This window comes from Pseudorasbora parva, chromosome 4, assembly GCF_024679245.1.
Source record: "Pseudorasbora parva isolate DD20220531a chromosome 4, ASM2467924v1, whole genome shotgun sequence".
Taxonomy (NCBI): Eukaryota; Metazoa; Chordata; class Actinopteri; order Cypriniformes; family Gobionidae; genus Pseudorasbora; species Pseudorasbora parva.
The window spans coordinates 11,003,003-11,024,029 of record NC_090175.1 but is presented as its reverse complement, the minus strand read 5'-3'; the positions used below and the strand labels follow the sequence as shown (position 1 = coordinate 11,024,029).

At 40.7% G+C, this 21,027-nt stretch overlaps 1 protein-coding gene across 1 annotated transcript in view; it reads left to right on the top strand.

The window, feature by feature from the left end:
* The window catches only part of LOC137073767 (pneumococcal serine-rich repeat protein-like), a gene marked incomplete at its 5' end in the record, with an annotated part of 63,428 nt that overhangs the window by 16,598 nt on the left and 25,803 nt on the right, over positions 1-21,027 (top strand). The window contains 15 exons of the mRNA XM_067442475.1: positions 1,481-1,614; positions 1,787-1,872; positions 2,006-2,200; positions 2,285-2,364; positions 2,468-2,522; positions 2,728-3,343; positions 3,518-3,593; positions 8,642-9,360; positions 9,467-10,124; positions 10,382-10,644; positions 10,703-10,764; positions 11,121-11,176; positions 14,993-15,307; positions 15,425-15,935; positions 16,050-16,262. Of these exons, the coding sequence (XP_067298576.1) occupies positions 1,481-1,614; positions 1,787-1,872; positions 2,006-2,200; positions 2,285-2,364; positions 2,468-2,522; positions 2,728-3,343; positions 3,518-3,593; positions 8,642-9,360; positions 9,467-10,124; positions 10,382-10,644; positions 10,703-10,764; positions 11,121-11,176; positions 14,993-15,307; positions 15,425-15,935; positions 16,050-16,262 (4,039 nt within the window). The remainder of the gene's footprint in view (positions 1-1,480; positions 1,615-1,786; positions 1,873-2,005; positions 2,201-2,284; positions 2,365-2,467; positions 2,523-2,727; positions 3,344-3,517; positions 3,594-8,641; positions 9,361-9,466; positions 10,125-10,381; positions 10,645-10,702; positions 10,765-11,120; positions 11,177-14,992; positions 15,308-15,424; positions 15,936-16,049; positions 16,263-21,027) is intronic.

Here is a 21,027-nt window from a genome sequence, read left to right as displayed (position 1 = left end):
CTCACAGAGTTAACTTGTCCCAACGGGAAAATAACACGACCCTTTTAACAGCAGTTTGAATTTTAGAAATAAGAATACTTGCTTTGGTTTTGGCTTCTCGTGTGTGTGCGTGTAATCTAAGTTCAAATGTCCTGCGTGTCCGGCGGTTCTTTCCGAGGTCGGTGTGGAGCGGAGGGTCTCTGGAAGTGTGCTGAGTTCTCTCTCTGAAGAAAAATGCCCTCGGGGGCTGGAAAGTTGGTGGCCGAGCAGAGAAGAAAAAGCGAATGTTTCCAAAGGAGAGGAAGGTTTCCTTCGAAGTTATGGAAGTTCCTTGACGGTGTTCAGTGCCTTTGTCCAAGGACTGAGTAGCGGAGCGCGCTGACTTCAAAGGAAATAACCACTCTGACTTCACCTCTTAGCCAGGGCCGAAGCCTCATGGCAAGAGGTGAGCCGGCTTCAAAGGACGGGAGGAAAGGTCCGAGGACCAGTAGAGAAGAAGGAAAAAAGCCCAAAGAAATGTTTCCACTTGTCTTTTAAGACAATTAATCCACACCCCTTCTGGGTTAGTTTACCCAAACCAGAGGGTGAATTCTGAGCGGGATAAATTCTCTTTGTCTCGGCTTACGACCCGCTTTGCATGTTTTATCAGGTGTCGTAAATGGTGTCGATTTTATACAGTTTTACTCCCAAGTTTGGTAAACATATTAATGATACATTTCATAATCCTATTCTGTGCATCGTTGATTAAGACAAAGAGAGAGGAATATTTAGATATCAAACACGTTATGGCTGGGAGATATTAAAGCAGAGATACATTCTTCCACAGGAATACAAGCATTTAAAATGAACTTACATTGTTTATACATCATGATTAGGTTGGTATGACCTAAGGAGCATGCATACACACAAAGATACATCATATACAGTCTAGAATAGTCTTAATCAAAACTTCATAAGGAAAGTGTGTGTGTGTTTGTGGGTCTGTGTGTATTGGGAGAATCTTGGCGTCTCTCTGTCTGAGAGAATGTGAGGGGGGGAACAGGGTTCAAGTCATGTGACCAGATAATCTGATTGAAGTTTTCACAGTTCTCCAAAGAGGCTGCCTGTCTCATTTCAATTCGGCCATAAACCTGTCGAAGATGTCACTTGCCCAGACTCGTTGGCATCGGGCCCCTAATTTATATGTGGCTAAAAGCTATCCACCCTAAACATCAGAATTGACTCATCTTTGATCCTGATGGGAGAGAGACCACAGACGCTACAGTATTATCCTAGATGCTGACAGAGTTCTTTATGAAACTCAATTCGTCACTTTGTTGCTCTGATTGGTTGTAGGTCTATCAAATTGAGGTCTTTCCTTGTTCGGTTGAAACACGCCCCATAATCACATCCCAATAGGCTCTGTGCACAAAGCGTAGTGACGAACTTCCGCTGTCGCCAGAAGTCGGCATATCTGTTTCCGGTTTTCTAACGCATCGTCCAGAATGTCTTGCTTAACTAGATGTCTCCAGGACCTTCCAAAAACAAGCGTCAGTGATGTTCATCGCATCGTCGATGCCTGGTCTCCTGCTCCGACAAGCAAGAGGGACAAGGGATTTAAACTTTATATATCAAGTTACCTGCACAACTACGAGGGTAAGTAGTTTAATCTAATGTGTTATGCCGGCAGATAGCGGCTAAGCTAGTTAGCGACGTGTTCGTTTGTAGTGTAAAGTTAGTATAGAAGTTTGTTTTTCTTCATTTTAAACGCAGACGGTTCTTTTGTGATAATTGTAATCTCAATGGCATTAACTTGCTCTCCTCTCAGTTTCTAATAAAGATCAGGGCACAGGGGCTGTCACTGTCAGGGCATTGTGCTACAGGTCCATGAGGAAAGCAGAGAAACAGGATTTTGTTGGCATATTATACTACATAATCTAGAATATTAGATATAGAATGAAAAAACAAGATTATGTCCTAAACAAATGATTAAACAGTGATCAAGCAATGACAAATCAGTATTTAATACTTCATTTTACTTATGCAGGTGGTGTTGAAAGACTCAAGTCCTGTGGAGCTTATTGAACACAGCTGCACATGTGTTGCTGGAGCTGCATTATGCAACCACTGTGTTGCTTTGCTGTTCCAGTCAGCACATTACTCTGAACTGAATATGTCAGTGGTCCCTCCTGTGCTAAGCTGTACTGAAGGGGAACAGCAGTGGCACAAGCCCAGAACTTTGGTAAGCGTGCACTATAATTATAGACCTGTGGCTATATTTTCTAACTACATCTAACTTTTAACTGTATCCTCAATAACTTGATAGGGTATTAAGCCAGGCCCTGTGGAAAAGATGGTTGTGCTGTCTGCTAAGCCAAAGTGTAGAGCAACAACTGAGGGTGTAAGGTAAAAGCTGATTATTATAGATTTATTACATGTTGCATGTTGAATTAAAATTCATTTGTGGATATGCCACTTTCCACTCATGAAAGTTTTATGTTCTACACAGGAGCACACTCTACAAAGGCCTGACTGGAGATCTACCTGATCTATCCGTCCTTCAGGTGAGTAGGGATATAACAATCAAATTTCACTGTACAGTTTATCATATCAACCAAAATCTTTAAACCAATATTTCATGATTTTCTGATTACAAATCCATGCATAACACACTGCGGATAGAAATTACAGAAAAAAAGTTACTGGTATGATAATAGTGGTTATTTTATATTATTGTATTTAGCGAATTGTTATATTATTATTTCCCAGGTGAAAGAGGTATATAAAGATTTCTCTATAGCTGAGGCACCGATGATCTGCTGCTTGGGCGTCAGCTGTGAAATTCCCCTGGTCGACTCTGCCCTGGGCAAGGTTCAAGCTGGTAGTCCCTTGTCCTACCAACAACCTGCAATAGCAAACCGAAACCTCTCCTTCCATGCTGCCCCACCACAACCACCTGTGCCTCTTCAGAACTACCGCCTACAGCCATCTAGTTGCATGTATGTCTGTACTGAACCACAACAGTTACACTGTAAGAGTCTGGAGGTCACCTGGGACATGGCACACAAATATGAATGTGCTACCAGAGACCAAAGTTCATGTACTGAATGGCATCAGCTAAGGAGGCATAGACTGACTGCCTCACGGTTTCGGGAGATCTGCCAGGTTCGAGAGAACACAGAAGAAGGTCTGGCAAACCGGATACTGCAAGGGACCCGGCAGACGGCAGCTATGAAGAGGGGGCTCGAATTGGAGGCAGATGCAATTTGGGAATATTGCCAAATGAAAAGGGTCAACCACTACCCCTGTGGATTGGTAATTCACCCTGATGCTCCTTCGCTGGGTGCATCACCAGACGGGTTAATCTTTGACCCTTCAGAGCAATGTCAGTTTGGGCTGGTTGAGATTAAATGCCCAAATGTTAAAAGCCATGTCGACTGCCCATATCTGAAAATGAAGGCAGGCAAATTGGAGCTAAAACCAACACATGCTTACTACTGGCAAATACAGGGGCAGATGTTATTAACAGGGATGATTTGGTGTGATTTTGTTGTTTCAGCCGAGGAAGACATACTCATCCAAAGAATTTACAGAGACAATGATGTATTGGATGTGATCAGAGAGAAAGTAGACAGGTTATATTTCTATGTCTACATACAGAAATGTCTGCTTCAGGAGTAGGACTTCAACTAATGTTTTTTTTGTTTAGTGTTTCCTTTTAAATGTTTTATGCTTTGTGTTATTATTAAAATTTAAAATTAAAGATGTTTCTATGATTAATAAAAGTAAGTTAACACTGAGCACCCCAAGAAAAAGACTAGTCATTTATCACCATTGTACTAAAGGCAGATGTCTCTGGCACTACAACCGTCTTTAACAGCAAATGATTGTAAATTATTACATGACCATGCCTGTGATTTTTAGGTGTTTATTATGTTCCACCTTCAAGTTAATACGAAAGTTTACAAAAATATTTACAAATTATATCTGAGAAAACTTACAAAATGATAGTTATTCTTATGAATTTGTTAAACAAATATTAATATAAATCTCTTTAAAATATGGCAACAGTATCTCACAAATGTATAAACATATTTACTAATTATATCAGAGGCAATTTACAAAATGATAAAATTATTATTTTGTGAACACAAGTAATTAACATCAACCTCTTTAGAAAATGGCTACAGTATCACTTCATAATCTCCATTTCTTGACCAAAGGTCCATTTTGGTAGTTTGAGAGGAGACAAGTAACTGTAAAGATTTGATTTATGCTGATTTATCCAATAGAGAGAGGGATAGTAGTGTCAAAGAGTGTATTCTCTTTAACTCTTCTGATTAACCTTTCGATGTGTACTCTCAAACGGGCAATGGACTGCGTCTTCAGAACATCAACCACAGACATTTGGGCCTTCTTGGAGAGGAAGGCAGGACGATGAACAGGCCCAGGTACAAGGTCATCCACCAAGAATCCCTTGTCCACCATGATGGCCATGTCAGGTGTTAAGAGTGATGTAAACCCTGACTGATGAAACACCTCTCTGTCACTCATGGAACCCTCAAAGAGTGCTGACACAAAAGTCAGGGCTCCGTGAAGGGACATGCCCACCATAGCCTTAAAGGTGCAATGGGACTTGTAGTTTGAAAAAACTTCGCTCTGAAGGAGCAGGGATGAAGGTGTTTGACACCGTAGCTCTGTACAATCAAGCACTACTTGTGTGGTAGCTGCCATCAAAGTCCCGAGGAAGACTGGCCTTCACAGCTGCCTTCACAGCTGCAGGAGACATCCATATACAGACTGAGCCTAGTAAGCTGTAGAGGAAGTTGGCCCAGGTCACAATGATTCGGCTGACTGTTGCTCTGTGAGCCAACTCTCTCTGGGTACAGCCAGTGGACAGGTATGTGAGGAAAAGGAAAAGCTCATCTATCGGCAGCAGTTTCTGGGAAGAGATGAGTTTAATGAGTAGGGGTGTACCAAGATAATGCAATACAAACATGTAACAATATGTATCATGGATGGTAACAATCTGTATTGTGTATAATACAGAATGTCACCCAAAAAGAAAATTACTGTGATAGAAAAAAAAAGTTTACAGAGTGAACTTAATTTTAGTGTCAGTACTACATGTATCTCTCATATTGGGGTGTGTGTGTGTGTGTGTGTGTGTGTGTGTGTGTGTGTGTGTGTGTGTGTGTGTGTGTGTGATTGAGAGAGAGAAAACTTACAGTTGGTCTGGATATAGGGCTTTCAATTGATGTGCTAGTGGCATAGGGTTTCTTTGCCCTGGTGACCCTAACCATTTTTGCTGTTGCTGTCTCGATCAGGTTCCAGAACGCCATCAGATGCTCGTATGAGAAGAATCTAAAATACAGTATTACAATCAAAATTAGTTGTTGTCGTCATACAAGCTCAAGAATATGATTTAGATGACAGTGAAAAACAATTACTTGGTCAGTTAGTCAATCAGTAAAATGTTATGAGATGATGTTGATATTACAACTGTCTTACCTGGTGTAAAATCTGATGTCTTCGGGCGACGAAGCAAACCGTTTAAGTCCAAATGAGTGATGAAGGTGAACTGTTTGGAGCTGCTCCCTCAGTGCCTCGATTTCCCTCAACGCATCTTCATACTGCTTTCGGTCTACACATACAGTACGACTGGTAGCGTAGTCGTGGTCTACAACCATCGGAACCATGGTGGGATGCTCAATGTCTTCCTCGGGTCTCGGCGGGTCAGGTTCTGGACTTGGAGGTCGAGATCGGCGCTCCCAAACACCGGCCCGTGACACCTTTGTATAGTTATTCCACTCGAATAACGATGGAACAGAACCTGCTGCTAAAACCCGTCTACCCTTAGCAGAAGTGCGGATTTCATTCTCGTTTAAATGTCGACTGCATACCTTGGTATGGGTGGTCACCGAAAATCGCGCCCTCCTTATTTTGTGCAACCACTGCGCACGAAGGTTGGTGTCCTTCGGGAAGCGGTGGAAGCTCAAATGGCTGTTGTACCGACTTGAAGCCGAGCAAAGTGGCACACAGCAATGCTCCTTAGACCCACTCATGGTACTTTGAAATCTAGATGTGTCTCGCACATTATATTTCTTTTTCCGTACAACAGCAGCAGCACACATCTTGTTTGTTTTTAGCGGATGAAGACAGGAAGTAAACCGGAAACTGATATGCCGACTTCTGACAATAGCGGAAGTTCGTCACTGCGCTTGTGCACGTAGGCTATGGAGCAGTTTCAGACTCATATTCTGACTAGAATTGAGTATGACCACGTCAGGCAAGCCTACATAGCAATCCACTAAAAACCACTGAGAAGCAACTGCATAGCAATGCTCTGACAACCCGTTTTTTATGATTCCAAGTCCAACTGCATTGTGCAAGTTGTTCAACAGACGGCGCTTTTCTTCCCTGATTCTCTCTGGGTTTGTCATTTAAAAGCTTATCAGAAGTTGTCTTTTTTGGTTGGTTGTGAGGAACGAAACAATTTGAAGTTGATCAAGACACTGAAAATACAAGTATCATGATTATCAAGTTTCATATTCTTTATACTAATCTGAATATCCTGATGGGGAATACCGGTTTTGCTAGGAAAACCAATGGTGTTTAAATTTTTGCATCCAAGAATGGGACGAAAGTCAAAGCAGAATTTTAATCTGACATTCGTAATTGGGGGATTTAAATAACAGTTTACTTACTATAATAAATTAAAAAAAAATTTTAAGCAAATGTTGGGTTAGTCCATATTTGACTCAAACATTGGTTGAAATAACCCAACATTTTTGTTATCATTTTTATTACATTGTCATGTGCGTAGATTTGATTATGACGACATTATATAACATAAATATTGACTTCAAACAAGTGTTTTTTTTTAGTTCCAGGAAACCATGGGTGTTCACCTGTACCAACCACACCCAAGAATTCATGTGTTAGACTTGATTGTAATAAGAAGAATGACAACAACTTATCTTGACTTTATCGTAAAAGATGACACCTACGATAAAAATACCCACTAACAGCTATTTGTCTGGCTTCTTTAATTCAAGAAACGCTATTTCATGAAATACTCAGCAAACTATATGTCTAATTTGTTGGGTTTCTTATTATAACAATGCATTTCAAAGGAAATTCTTTCAACAAGAAAGTTGTCATCCCTTCGATAAAGTAGGACTATACAGCTCTCCACTCTTCAAGATCTGTACTTGGATCCAGAGTGTGCATAAGGGCTGGCAAAATCACTGGACCCCTATCATCCAGCACACTCCCTCTTCAAACTGGTGCCGTCTGTTCGACAGAGCCTTGAGCACCAGAACAACACGCACACGCACACACACACACACACACACACACACACACACACACACACACACACACACACACACACACACACACACACACACACACACACACACACACACACAACAACCTGTATACCATACAAACTGTATTTTCTATCCCCTTAAACTGCCCCTACCCCTAAACCTACCCATCACAGGAAACATTCTGCTTTTTTATTTTCTAAAAAAAATCCTGTAAGATTTATAAGCATTTTGAAAAGTGGGGACATGGACAATGTCCTCATAAGTCACCCTCTCCTTGTAATACCTGTGCCACATCCATGTCATTATACACATTTGTGTCCTCACAAAAACATGCCCATACACACACACTTTTGTACATTAATTTATTCACTTATTTATTTAACACACACTTATTTATAATTCTAGTTTACACCGAATAATCGTGTTCATGTTACATTGCTTACCTAAATAGTTTATTTTAATTTGTCTTTGCTATTTTGCACATTGTCTGTATATCTGTGTATTATTATTATCTGTGTCTTGTCACTGTCATTCTGTTGCACTGTGGAGCTTCTGTCACTAAAACACATTCCTAGTATGTGTAAACATAAATAAAGCTCATTCTGATTCTATTTAAGAAAACTGTATGCTCACTGGATTTTTCAGAAACGTTTAATAGCCCTAACGATTTTAAATGTCGCCTAATAAAACCATATAGGCTGTAGTCATAATAGCAAACTAATTAGGTAAACATATACTGACTAAGAAACAGAACAAATCCAAATGATAGTGAGTTCATGTCTGAAGCTCCACCATTTTGATTCGTCTTTTTGACCCCCCCCCCCATACCATATAAAATACATTATGTGTCATTATCCTTTTATGTCAAATATTATTTTAAAGAAGTTTAAATAATTACAGTTATTATAATTCTAAAATATATTTTTAGTTTAATTTTTTTTACATTGTTCCAAATAAAACAGGGACATTTAGAACGGGTACATTTTTTATCACAACATTTAGAATGTCTGCTTTTTACCCCATCAAATGGAAGGCAACCATCTAAATATGCTATACACTTGGTATGGGAAATATACCAGGTTTACAGGCTACAAAAAATAAAATAAATACGTGTCTCAGCACCACACTGTTGAGCATTGGGCCAGTCACTCCTCATCGAGAAATGACAGAAGGAAAGGGCTCTCAGAAACATCAAGGAAGCCATTGAAACTATGTCTCAGAATGTAAGGAATGCTTAGATAAACCAGTTGTCTTTTGTTTGGGCCTCTTCTGACATCTCACATGATTGGTTGACGTAGGATACTTTAAAAAGTATGTGCACTGATCAAATGTTTTCTTTGTTACAACAGCTGCATCCTCCACAACACCTACAACAACAGCAGTGTCCTCAGCAACCTCTACAGCTGCTGCAGGAACATCCACATCTACTGTAGCAGAAACCACAACAGCACCACAAACTACTGTTACAACAGCTGCATCCTCCACAACACCTACAACAACAGCAGTGTCCTCAGCAACCTCTACAACTCCTGCTGGAACATCCACATCTACAGCAGCAGAAACCACAACAGCACCACAAACTACTGTTACAACAGCTGCATCCTCCACAACACCTACAACAACAGCAGTGTCCTCAGCAACCTCTACAACTCCTGCTGGAACATCCACATCTACAGCAGCAGAAACCACAACAGCATCACAAACCACTGTTTCAACAGCTGCATCCTCCACAACACCTACAACAACAGCAGTGTCCTCAGCAACCTCTACAGATGCTGCTGGAACATCCACATCTACTGTAGCAGAAACCACAACAGCATCACAAACTACTGTAACAACAGCGGCATCCTCAAAAACACCTACAACAACAGCAGAGTCCTCAGTGACCTCTACATCTCCTGCTGCAACATCCACATCTACAGCAGGAGAAACCACAACAGCATCAACATCACAAACTACTGTTACAACAGTGGCATCTTCCACAACTCCTACAACAACAGCAGTGTCCTCAGCAACCACTACAACTCCTGCTGGAACATCCACATCTACAGCAGGAGAAACCACAACAGCATCACAAACTACTCTTAAAACAGTGGCATCCTCCACAACACCTACAACAACAGCAGTGTCCTCAGCAACCTCTACAACTCCTGCTGGAACATCCACATCTACAGCAGCAGAAACCACAACATCATCACAAACTACTGTAACAACAGCTGCATCCTCAACAACACCTACAACAACAGCAGTGTCCTCAGTGACCTCTACAGCTCCTGCTGGAACATCCACATCTACAGCAGGAGAAACCACAACAGCAGCACAAACTACTGTTACAACAGCTGCATCCTCCACAACACGTACAACAACAGCAGTGTCCTCAGTGACCTCTACATCTCCTGCTGGAACATCCACATCTACAGCAGGAGAAACCACAACAGCTTCAACATCACAAACTACTGTTACAACAGTGGCATCTTCCACAACTCCTACAACAACAGCAGTGTCCTCAGCAACCACTACAACTCCTGCTGGAACATCCACATCTACAGCAGGAGAAACCACAACCACATCACAAACTACTGTTACAACAGCGGCATCCTCCACAACACCTACAACAACAGCAGTGTCCTCAGCGACCACTACATCTCCTGCTGGAACACCCACATCTACAGCAGGAGAAACCACAACAGCATCAACATCACAAACTACTGTTACAACAGCTGCATCCTCCACAACACCTACAACAACAGCAGTGTCCTCAGCAATCTCTGCAGCTCCTGCTCCAACATCCACATCTACCGCAATATCAACAGGACCTGCAGCAACTGAAGTGTCTACAACTACTACAAATACACTTTCAAACAATATTTCAGGTAAGCACCATCATGTAATATATCGTAAAAATGTATAGTCTTTAACTTTAATGAAATTAAGATAAACAAAATCTAATTTTTGTTCTAACATTTTTTTATCCCATCTTAAATAGAATAAAGTAAACAAACAAACAAAAAAGGGGAAACGATAAATGTTAATACACTATAGTTTGTCTATATGCAGTTCCAACAAATGTGTTCATTTATTAATTACAGCTTTGGGTACAACAGTCATTCCTTCAAGTGCACCTACAGAATCTACCACATCTACAGCTTCTACAGTATCTTCTGCTTCCACTGCATCTACAGGTTCAACAGCATCTACAACATCTACAGCTTCTACAGCATCTACAGCTTTGTCAGCCTCTATAGCTTCTACAGTATCTACAACATCTACAGCTTCTACAGCATCTACAACATCTACCACATCTACACCATCTACAGCATCTACAACATCTACATCTTCCACAACATCTACTGCAGACATACCTGAGGTGAAAAGTACTCTGGAGTTTAGCTCTAATGAAATATTTATAGTTGCACTCAGTGATCCAACCACGGAGGAGTTCAAGAATAGGTCTAAGCTTGTCAGTAATCAGGTGAGTTCAAATCTATTTACTGAATTTACTTGAATGCATTAACGATACTTAATTATTAGGGTCATATCACAAACCAAACAATTATGTAACCAACACTTAAATATTAATATACTCCATTACATACCGAGGCCATTGCCTAATGGTTAGAGATTTGCACTGTGTCTGTCTGTCTCTGTGTGTGTGTGTGTGTGTGTGTGTGTGTGTGTGTGTGTGTGTGTGTGTGTGTGTGTGTGTGTGTGTGTACTTAGATGGATTAAATGCAGAGCACAAATTCCAAGTATGGGTCACCATACTGGGCCACACATCACGTCCCTTCACTCTATTTTAATATATTTGTTTAATTGTTTCTGTTCCAGCTTGTCTACAAACCCAAGTATGCTAACTTCCGCAGAGTGAATGTCATAAGTTTCAGGTAAATACAGCATATTGCAATGCTGCTTATTTGATGTATACTGTATATGCGTGTGGTGTGTGTGTGTGTGTGGAAATTTTTGGTACATTTTATTCATGCTTAATAAAATATTTTAATTTCAATATTAATCAAAGGGTTTTTATGTGTGAAGATGATGTTCTGTGATTCATAGGTTTTGGGATATGGTTAGGGTTAAGATCAGTATAAAAAATGTCTATGTGTAACAGAGGCCAGCTAGTAGTTGCTGTGCAAGTAAACCTCACTCCTCTGACCTCGAGATGCTCTAGCGACTAACATAGTGGTTGCAGCCTTTAGCCTCCTTGTTAGAGCATCCGACTCTCATGCAGGCCGACGCAGGTTCGACTCCCGGTCCGAGGGAGGAGGGGTTGAATATGGAAATTCCCCATAAGAGAGCAAAAAAAGATAATTATCTAAAAATTAAGCTAACAAGCATTTCAACATTTATATATTCCAGAGCTGGGTCAATCATCACAACATCAGAAATTGTCTTCGGCTCCAACCAAACAGTCCCATCTGTTCAAGAGATTTCAAACACCCTCTTGACAGCAGCGGTAGCAGGAAGTGTCAATCTATTGAACATAATTCCTCAATTTCAGTCAATGGATCAGGTAAGCTCTATTACTTCATAGATTTATAGTCTTCAATAACTTTATTATAATGGAAATGGGACACAAAACCAATTTGTTCCCAACAGTATCAATTTGTCCCCCCACCCATCCCCCATTTTTCATTACACTTAGGGTTTAGTTTAGGATTAGTTACTTGTAATTATGCATAATTTACTATTATAACTATAATAAGTACATGTAGTAACAAAAAAATAACAAAAAAATCCCAAAAATCTGAGAAGATATTTAATCTATTGGGAGATCAAACTAATTTGCATATATTTTATTACAGCTTCAACTACAACTATCGCTCCTACAGCAACTACAGCTTCCAGCGGATTAAAGATTGAATCCAGTCTGCTCCAAGCAACATGCCTCATTATTATGACTAAAATATTAACACTTTTCTTATTTTTCCCTTAACCATAATCAAACAAACATTTGTTATGCTGTAACACATTAAACAAAGAGCAAATGTAATTTGTATTGCTTGATATAGCATATAGTATTTGCCATAGTAGCACTCTCTCAAATAATGGTACAGGGCATTTTAAATATATACTTGATAATGCATTGTTCCTCAAGAATATAACTGCAGATATTCGTTTAACAGCAGGCTGTTTTCTAGGAGGGGGAAGTGGAGCTTTTTCCTCATGTAATGCTTTCTAAAAAAAAAAAAACTTTTTTTTTTCAATTGTGTAAAACACTGCTTATTCTATTGTGTACTATATTGTAATGTTAATATGTCAAATTTATTTTAATAAATAAAAATATTTGTTACATTTATATGGTCAAAAATATTTAGCTTTCATGAACATATAAGAAAATAAATATTAGAAAATGCTAAACATGGCTTCTTATTGCACACTGTTACGTGCTTATAAGATGTAAACGGGATGATGACGCAACATTTATGTAAGATGTGACTGTGGAGGTGTAGACAGCAAAAACAATCATAAAAAAACGTAGTGAAGCTTACATAGTTTATTAAATCAAATGTAATATGTTCAAAAGAACCAATAAACACATGAAACACAAATAATAAACAAGAGAATCGCCCAAATCAATGAAATAATCAAAACCAAACCCCCACTACTACTAACCCAAACCTCTAAACTAACTAACAAAGAAAAATGTAGAAACAAAACCGAGATCTTCAGCGTATACGACGCTTTAAATAAACTACGCTGAATATCAAAACAAAAATACAATTGGGGCCGAATTCTCCCTTTAACTAAATAAGACAACACAAACCCAAATCAATAACCAAAGACATTCGAAGACTTAAGACCTGACCGAGTAATACACTGCGTTTGTCTCTCAACATCAGCGTGTAACACGTTGATCTCAGAACACCTGTGCGCAATCAACTCTAGCGTATGCACATATTCTCTCAGGCAGGACTAGTATAAGACCAATTCTAGAAAAAGAGGTTAACGCAGAACCTAGTCAAGTGTCTAGCAAATAATCAGGGTACTTTAGAAGACAACAGAAAGTGTGGAAAGGTGAGTGAGAGTTCGTGCTGATCAGCCCTCACTGCCCATTCATGAAAACCGGGGCCTTTTAACATGCCAGCATGTCAGCGGATTGGTCGAACGTCACTCATTGCGTCGAATGTCACTCATTGCGTCTTACATGATGCCATACTGAACAGCCGAGTCTCCCAATGGTCCCAAGAATAACTAATAACACAGAAGAGAAACAAACCAAAACAATACAAAACACATGGAATGTAACACACACCATTAAATGTTCAAGGGTGACTAGACTAGGCTTTTTTGTGTATTTTGTTGATAAGAGTTGGCATTAAAACTAACAATATTTGTCTGGCATAAGATAAGATAGTAAGATTCTAGTATTATTTACGCACAATGACCGCTCAACTGAATTTCAAACAATTTCCCATATCTAGATACCAGAATATCATAGGAGTTGGAGGGTCAGTTTCATTGCTCAACGATAATAGTTGTTTTCTTTCCTTATTTGCTCTTTCAGTTTTTCATAATTCCATCTGCAATGTGCAAGGTAGCCAGCAGACAGTGTTTTTTTCCCCAAAAAATCTTTCGGGCTATGGAGCAGGAAGTACAATTCCTGTTGGCCAAGAAGGCCATAAAACGTGTTCCCCTGGCAGACAGGGAGTCCGGGTTCTATAGCTGGTATTTCATAGTTCCCAAGTATGGGGGTTGCGTCCAATAATAGATCTCAGGTTCATGAACCACTCTCTGAGGAGATTCAGGTTCAAGATGCTCACAATTCCCGCCATCGTGAGTCAGATCCAGTTCGAGGACTGGGTCGTCACGATAGATCTGAAGGACGCATACTTCCACAACTCCATCCTTCCATGCCCCAGGAAGTTCCTGAGGTTCGCTTTCGGGGGCAAAGTGTACCAATATCGGGTTCTTCCCTTCAGCCTAGCCCTTTCCCCTTGCACCTTCACCAAGTGTATGGATGCAGCACTGGCTCCACTGAGACTCCAGGGCATCCGTATATTACATCAACGACTTGCTCGTTTTGGCCGAGACGCGCGAGATAGCAGTTCGGCATCGAGATGTCGTTCAGACCCACATTAGGTGCTTGGGGCTGAGACTCAGCACAAAGAAGAGTGTGTTGACGCCTTTCCAGAGGACTACATTCCTGGGGGTCGTATGGGATTCTACAATGATGCGGGCACAAATTTCTCCCGCATGCATAGAAACCATACGGGGGACGGTCTCCAGAATAAGGCTAGGCCACAGGCTCACTGTGAAGCAGTTTCAGAGACTGCTGGGTCTCATGGCAGCAGCGTCCAACGTGATACCTTTTGGCTTGCTGCACATGAGACCCTTACAGTGGAGGCTGAAAGCCAAGGGGTTTTCCTTGAGGGGGAAACCATTTCATATGATCAGGGTAACGCGCAGATGCCTTCGTTCAGTCGTCATATGGCGGAATCCTTGGTTCCTGTCCCAGGGGCCAGTGCTGGGAGCAACATGTTGCAAAAAAAAACGTTACAACAGTTGCCTCCCTCACTGGTTGGAGTGCGGTCATGGACGGCCACTTTGCGAGGGGTCCGTTGGAGACCCAGCATTCCTCTTGGCACATCAACTGCCTGGAAATGCTGGCGGTCTTCAAGGCTCTGAGGAGCTTTTTCCCGGAGCTTTTTCTCATTTCTAAATCATCAAGGGGGTCTGAGGTTGCGCCCTCTATGCAGAATGGCACATCAGATCCTTCTGCGGTCCCAGGGGAAACTGTTGTCCCTCAGAGCGATGTATATCCCCGGGGAGCAGAACCAGGTAGCAGACTTCCCGTCGAGGCAGGGGCTGACCAGAGGTGGTGGAAGCCATGTGCAAGAGATTCGGCCCAGTGGAAGTGGATCTGTTCACGTCTCAAGAGACGTCCCAATGTCCACTGTGGTTCTCTCTTACGCATCCAGCTCGGCTTGGACTGGACCCCATGATGCAGACGTGGCCGAGGCTGCGTCTGTGTGCATTTCTCCTGCATCTTGGAGCGGGTCCGCCAGGAGGGGGTCAGCCTACTTCTAGTGGCACCCTCCTGGCCGACCCGAGTATGGTTCTCGGGCATTGTAGCGCTGCTAGAGGACCTTCCATGGCAGGTCCCTCTGAGGAGGGATCTGCTGTCGCAGGCAGAGGGCACAATATTCCACCCCTGGCCAGAGCCTAAAGGGGGCTCGGTACTTAGAGGCCGGTCTGAAAGCAGGTGTGGTAGAGACCCTACTTAGCTCCAGGGCTCCTTCCTTCAAGTCGAATGTGTTTTCCACTTGGTGTAGAGAACAGGAGATGGATCCGGTTAACTGCCCGGTGGCTTCAGTGCTGGAGTTCCTCCAAGATCGTTTCTCCGCTGGTCTTACCCTGTCCACACTTAAGGTGTACGTGGCTGCCATTGGGGCTTTCCACTCGCCTACAGGTGATGGGCCTGTGGGGAAGCACCATCTGGTTGTACGGTTCCTACGGGGGATGAGGCCTGCGGCTCGTTCCAGAGTCCCAACCTGGGACCTGGCAGTGGTACTTGAAGGGCTGGCTGAGGACCCCTTCGAGCCACTGGAGTCAGCTGAGGCAAAGAACCTGACCCTGAATGTGGCCTTTATCCTTGATATCACTTCTCTAAGGAGAGTGGGGGATCTCCAGGCCTTGGCAGTCATGCCAACTTGCCGGTAGTTTGCCCCTGGCGGAGTAAAGGCTATCTTACATCCTAGGCCGGGCTATGTGCCCAAGGTGCCATCTAATGTGGCACGGTTCTTGGTTCTTCAGGCCTACCATCCTCCACCTCACATGACGGTGGAAGAGGGAAGACTTCACCTGCTCTGCCTAGTCAGTGCTCTAAGAGTTTATCTGGAGAGGTCTTCTCAGTGGAGGAAGTCAGAACAGTTGTTAGTGTGCTTTGGTTCACCCAAGAAGGGGCTGCCTGCATCAAAACAGACAATCAGCAACTGGATTATCCAGGCTATAGCCACGGCTTATCAGGTGTGGGGGCTCATTCCACCAGGGGCATGGCCTCCTTGGTTGCCCTCCATTCTGGCGTCTCGTTTCAAGAGATTTCTGAGGCGGCTGTGTGGGCCACTCCGCACACCTTCATTCGTTTTTACAGTCTGCAACTCCCTGGTTGATGGTGCTTATAATAAATACTAGTGCATAAGGAAAATATCTTATTTTTGATGGAAATATTAATAAAACCAACAAAGTGTGTTCTGGATCCAGGAAGGAGAAGAAAGCCAGAAACTGTCAGAAAGCGCTGTTTTTAATGAGAGATACAGCTTGTATAATCAAACAAACAAAAACATTTAGGGTTTTGTTGTATCAGTACCAACCCTTTTGTTATTTGCTGCCATTGTGAACAAGCTTTTAGAATTGAATGCTTTACATAATGCCAAAGAAAAAGAAAATCTAAAATGTGAAATTTGATCTTAAATTCTTTCTTCCTTATGACAATTCAACAAACTTAATTTGTGATTATAAAATTTTTAATTGTTTTCACATTATTTGGTCAAAGCCACCTCAATACTGATTTCCTGGAGCTCAGCTATACAAATACATGTTCACATTTAGAGTTTGGTTTTAATTTGTTCTGTTCATCTTTAGGTTTCTGTTAACCTTCTAGTCAGTGTATTAGTTCAGTTCTCTTCCATTCTCTCCGTTTGTTTCTATCATTGCGGACTTTAATGTTAGCTTCACTTCCTGTCCTCTGAGATACCTTCATCTGATCGAGTTTTGAAGGCAGCATATATGTATCATTTCCTGCCTTTGATATCCCACAATCCTGTGCGTTCCATTCTGTGACAGTTGAGCTACAAAAAAAAAAAAAAAAAAAAAAAGATGGCATCCCAAAGTTGCATTTGCTTGTCAGTTTGTGTGCATATCTATTTTTTTTAAACAATAATTTTCACTTCTGATGTCATTTCTAGCAAGAAATTACTAATGTAGTAATTAAATATTTGTTTAGTTCTCTCCAAAGCTCTCACTATTTTTGCTGTAGATCATTAAACTGCACTGAAAAAAACAATAAGTAGAATTTACTCAATTTTTATTTTGCTAGTTTTTGCACATTTTTTTTTCCAAGTACATTTAACACCTAAGGAAATTAAGTAAATTTACTTAACTTAGCTGAGTAAAATTTACAAAGTGCACAAGTACCAACTTGGCCTGTTAAATTTTATTGAGTAATTTTACTTACAAATTGGATGTAGTTAATATAATTAAGTTAATCTATTGACTCTTTTTAATGCATTTTACTTGTTTTGTACAGTGCTGGTTATTACCATATTTTATATTAATTTAAATCACTGATCCTTTTAATACAGTTTACTTGTTTTATGCAGTGCTGGTTATTGTAAATTAAATTAAATGTTGCTTTTATAATGGGACAAAATAATACTGTGACAATGTGCAGTTAAGGGTAATTTATTGACAAGAAATAAAAAATAAGCACATACAGAAACATGTAGGGAGTCGGGGAGTCCTAATGCTTCACTCAGGTTTAAATGTTTACGATAGCATCTTAATCTCAAAACATTTTGAAAGCATTTAAAACTAAACACTGAAACAAAACATGAAATACAAATTCAGAAATGTATAAATGTAAAAACATTTTTTTCAAAAACATTTTTTAAAGCCAGCGCTTTCCTAATCCAATCTTTTTTTTTCCTCGTTTCAAGAAATATCTGCGTCCACACGAGATTACGAAAATTGACTAAAAACGATGTAGTTTGCATGCCAGGCCAGTGTGTGGCGCTGTAATTCTGCCACAGAAATACACTAAAAACGGAGAAGAAGAGTTGTGGCTAGCAGGGGTATAGCAGTACGGAGCCCCTAAAGGGACGTGGTGGAGGAATTTTTTTAGGTGGGGAGGTATTTTTTTTCTCTAAACCTTTTGCGTTCCCTCGCAAAACTTTGCGTTCCCACGCAAATATCTTTGCGAGGGAACGCAAAGTTTTGCGAGGGAACGCAAATGTCTTTGCGAGGGAACGCAAAAGGTTTAGAGAAAAAAAATACCTCCCCACCTAAAAAAATTCCTCCACCACGTCCCTTTAGGGGCTCCGTTTTGCAGTGGTTGGAGGGTGAGGCAAAATCTCACAATAAAATTACAATAAATACATTTGCTACTTAACAGATGTGTTTTATTAATGCCTACACCTACCCCAACCCAAAACATATCCGGATCCGTGTGGACGAAACGCTGATACGGTACAAAATTTATACGTATACAGCTAAACGCGTCTCCGTGTGGACGGGGCCTTAGTGTGTCCGATATTGAACGCGCGATCAGTTTAGCGTTGGGAATTTGTTGTTGCGTCGCCTCTCGCGCATCTAACAGACAGGAATGTGCTTGTTTGCTCGCGCCAGTGAAAGTTGGAAAGTTGCCTAATTATTTATGACGGATGGCCAATGTGTCGAAAAGACCAAAACCCTCTGATACAGGAATATAAAGGAATAAGTGGATAAAGATAGAGGTAAAGTGATGAAATGAATGAACAGTTTATCTAAATACATTATCTAAATATGAATGTTTGTTAATTAATTCCAGTTATTTTTATCTTAAACTTTATGTAAGCAACTGTTCTGGGTGATCGAATCTGTAAAAAGTCATGTCAACTGTTTATAAACATATATATATATTTTTTAATAGCCTAATGTTTTTACTCAGTTGTGCAATTATAAGGGGATATGGTGTTTGTAAAATTAATTTTCTGAAATCAGTAATGATATTTATATACAGGTTTATCTAAAATAGCTAAAAAATGAAATAAAATGCACACTAAATATAAAAAATTCTTTAAAAGTGTAATTCATGGTGAAAACATGAACATGCATAGTTTAGTGGAGGATATACGTATACACACATTTTTGTATATATATATATATATATATATATATATATATATATATATATATATATATATATATATGTGTGTGTGTGTGTGTGTGTGTGTGTGTGTGTGTGTGTGTGTGTGTGTGTGTGTGTGTGTGTGTGTGTGTGTGTGTGTCCTTGTTTATATTACATTGTGGGGACCAAATGTCCCCATAAGGATAGTAATAGCTGATAGTAGGCCTAGTCACTTTTCAACCGGCTCATTGAAAAGTGAGCCGGTCCCCACTTTTCAAAATGCTTATAAATCATACAGGATACATTTTTTTGAGAAAGTAAAAATGCAGAATGTTTCCTGTGATGGGTAGGTTTAGGGGCAGGGGCAGTGTAGGGCAATAGAAAATACGGTTTACGGTATAAAAACCATTATGTCTATGGATAGTCCCCACAAAGATAGTGAACCAGACGTGTTTGTGTGTGTGTGTTTTTGTTTATTTTTATTTTAAAAATTAAAAAAACACAACCAACATATAAAAACCTTGTATACTAGGGGCACCAAGTAAAATCTTGCCTAGGGCAGCAAATCGGTCAGGGCCGGCCCTGCATGTCAAAACATTAACAGACTACTGTTACAATTAAAGCCAATAAAGGGATAGTTCACCCAAAAATACAAATTTGATGTTTATCTGCTTTCCCCCAGGGGATCCAAGATATAGGTGACTTTGTTTCTTCAGGAGAACACAAATTAAGATTTTTAACTCCAACTGCTGCAGTTTGTCAGTCGTATAATATGTGTGAATGGAAACAATATCTATGAGAGCAAAAAAACATGCACAGACAAATCCATATTAAACCCTGCGGCTCGTGACGACACTAAGATGTCCTAAGACACGGAGCACCGGAAGTGATCTCTCACGCATATCTCTACGCTAGACTGTGTACATTGACCAAGTGATCGTGCGCTGAAGACTATTGGACGTCACATTCAACGTAATAAATTATATAAATATTGTTGGGTTTCTCGCACAAACCTGTTTTGTGTCTTAGAACATCAATGTGTCGTCACAAGCCGGTTTGATATGGATTTCTCTGTGCATATTTTATTAACTCTTATGGATTTTGTTTCCATTCACATGAATTATATGACTGACGGACTGCAACGGTTGGAGCTAAACATATTATTTTGTGTTCAACTGAAGAAACGAAGTCACCTATATCTTAGATGCCCTAGGGGTAAGCAGAAAAACATCACAAAAATATCATTTTTGGGTGAACTATACCTTTAACCAAGCCACCAAATCAACTACCACGGAGTAGACTTCAGGACAACATAAGTTGGTCTCTCACTTCTGTCCATTGCAACCAGTTTACATTAAATGCACCAAGGATTGGATGCACATGCTAAATATTCTGAAATTAAGAAAAAAGACACAAAAAAACAATAATCAGTAAACAGCAAATATTTTAATATTAATATTTGCATTCACATCATTACTTTCCCTAGCCTGACAAGCCAGACCCACATCAAGATGTTTGGTCTGGAAACTCACCATTGACGGCTCAATCTGAGGGGCGGGATAAACGGTTGTCTTTCAAACTCCCTCTGTACGCGATAGGATAGCGCTACAACCAACCAGAGCAAAGAAGATGAAGCGCAGCTCGCTGACTGATTAAACATTCGCCGTATCCGGTCGGCTAAACTCCGAACACATCTTCCCTTTTTAAGAATGACTTCAGTGCCGTTCTTTGTTCTTTTCTCAGAGGAAAGCTTAACTCCAAGTCTTCCGGAGGCGCGGGCAGAGCTGATTCGAAAGACCGCCGCCGTTCGCCAGTTTCTGTGTTACTAGAAGCACGCAAACGCAACTCGGCCGTCGTCATTATGGCCCCGCCCGCCGACTCTATTGCCTACACGATGTGATTGGGCCG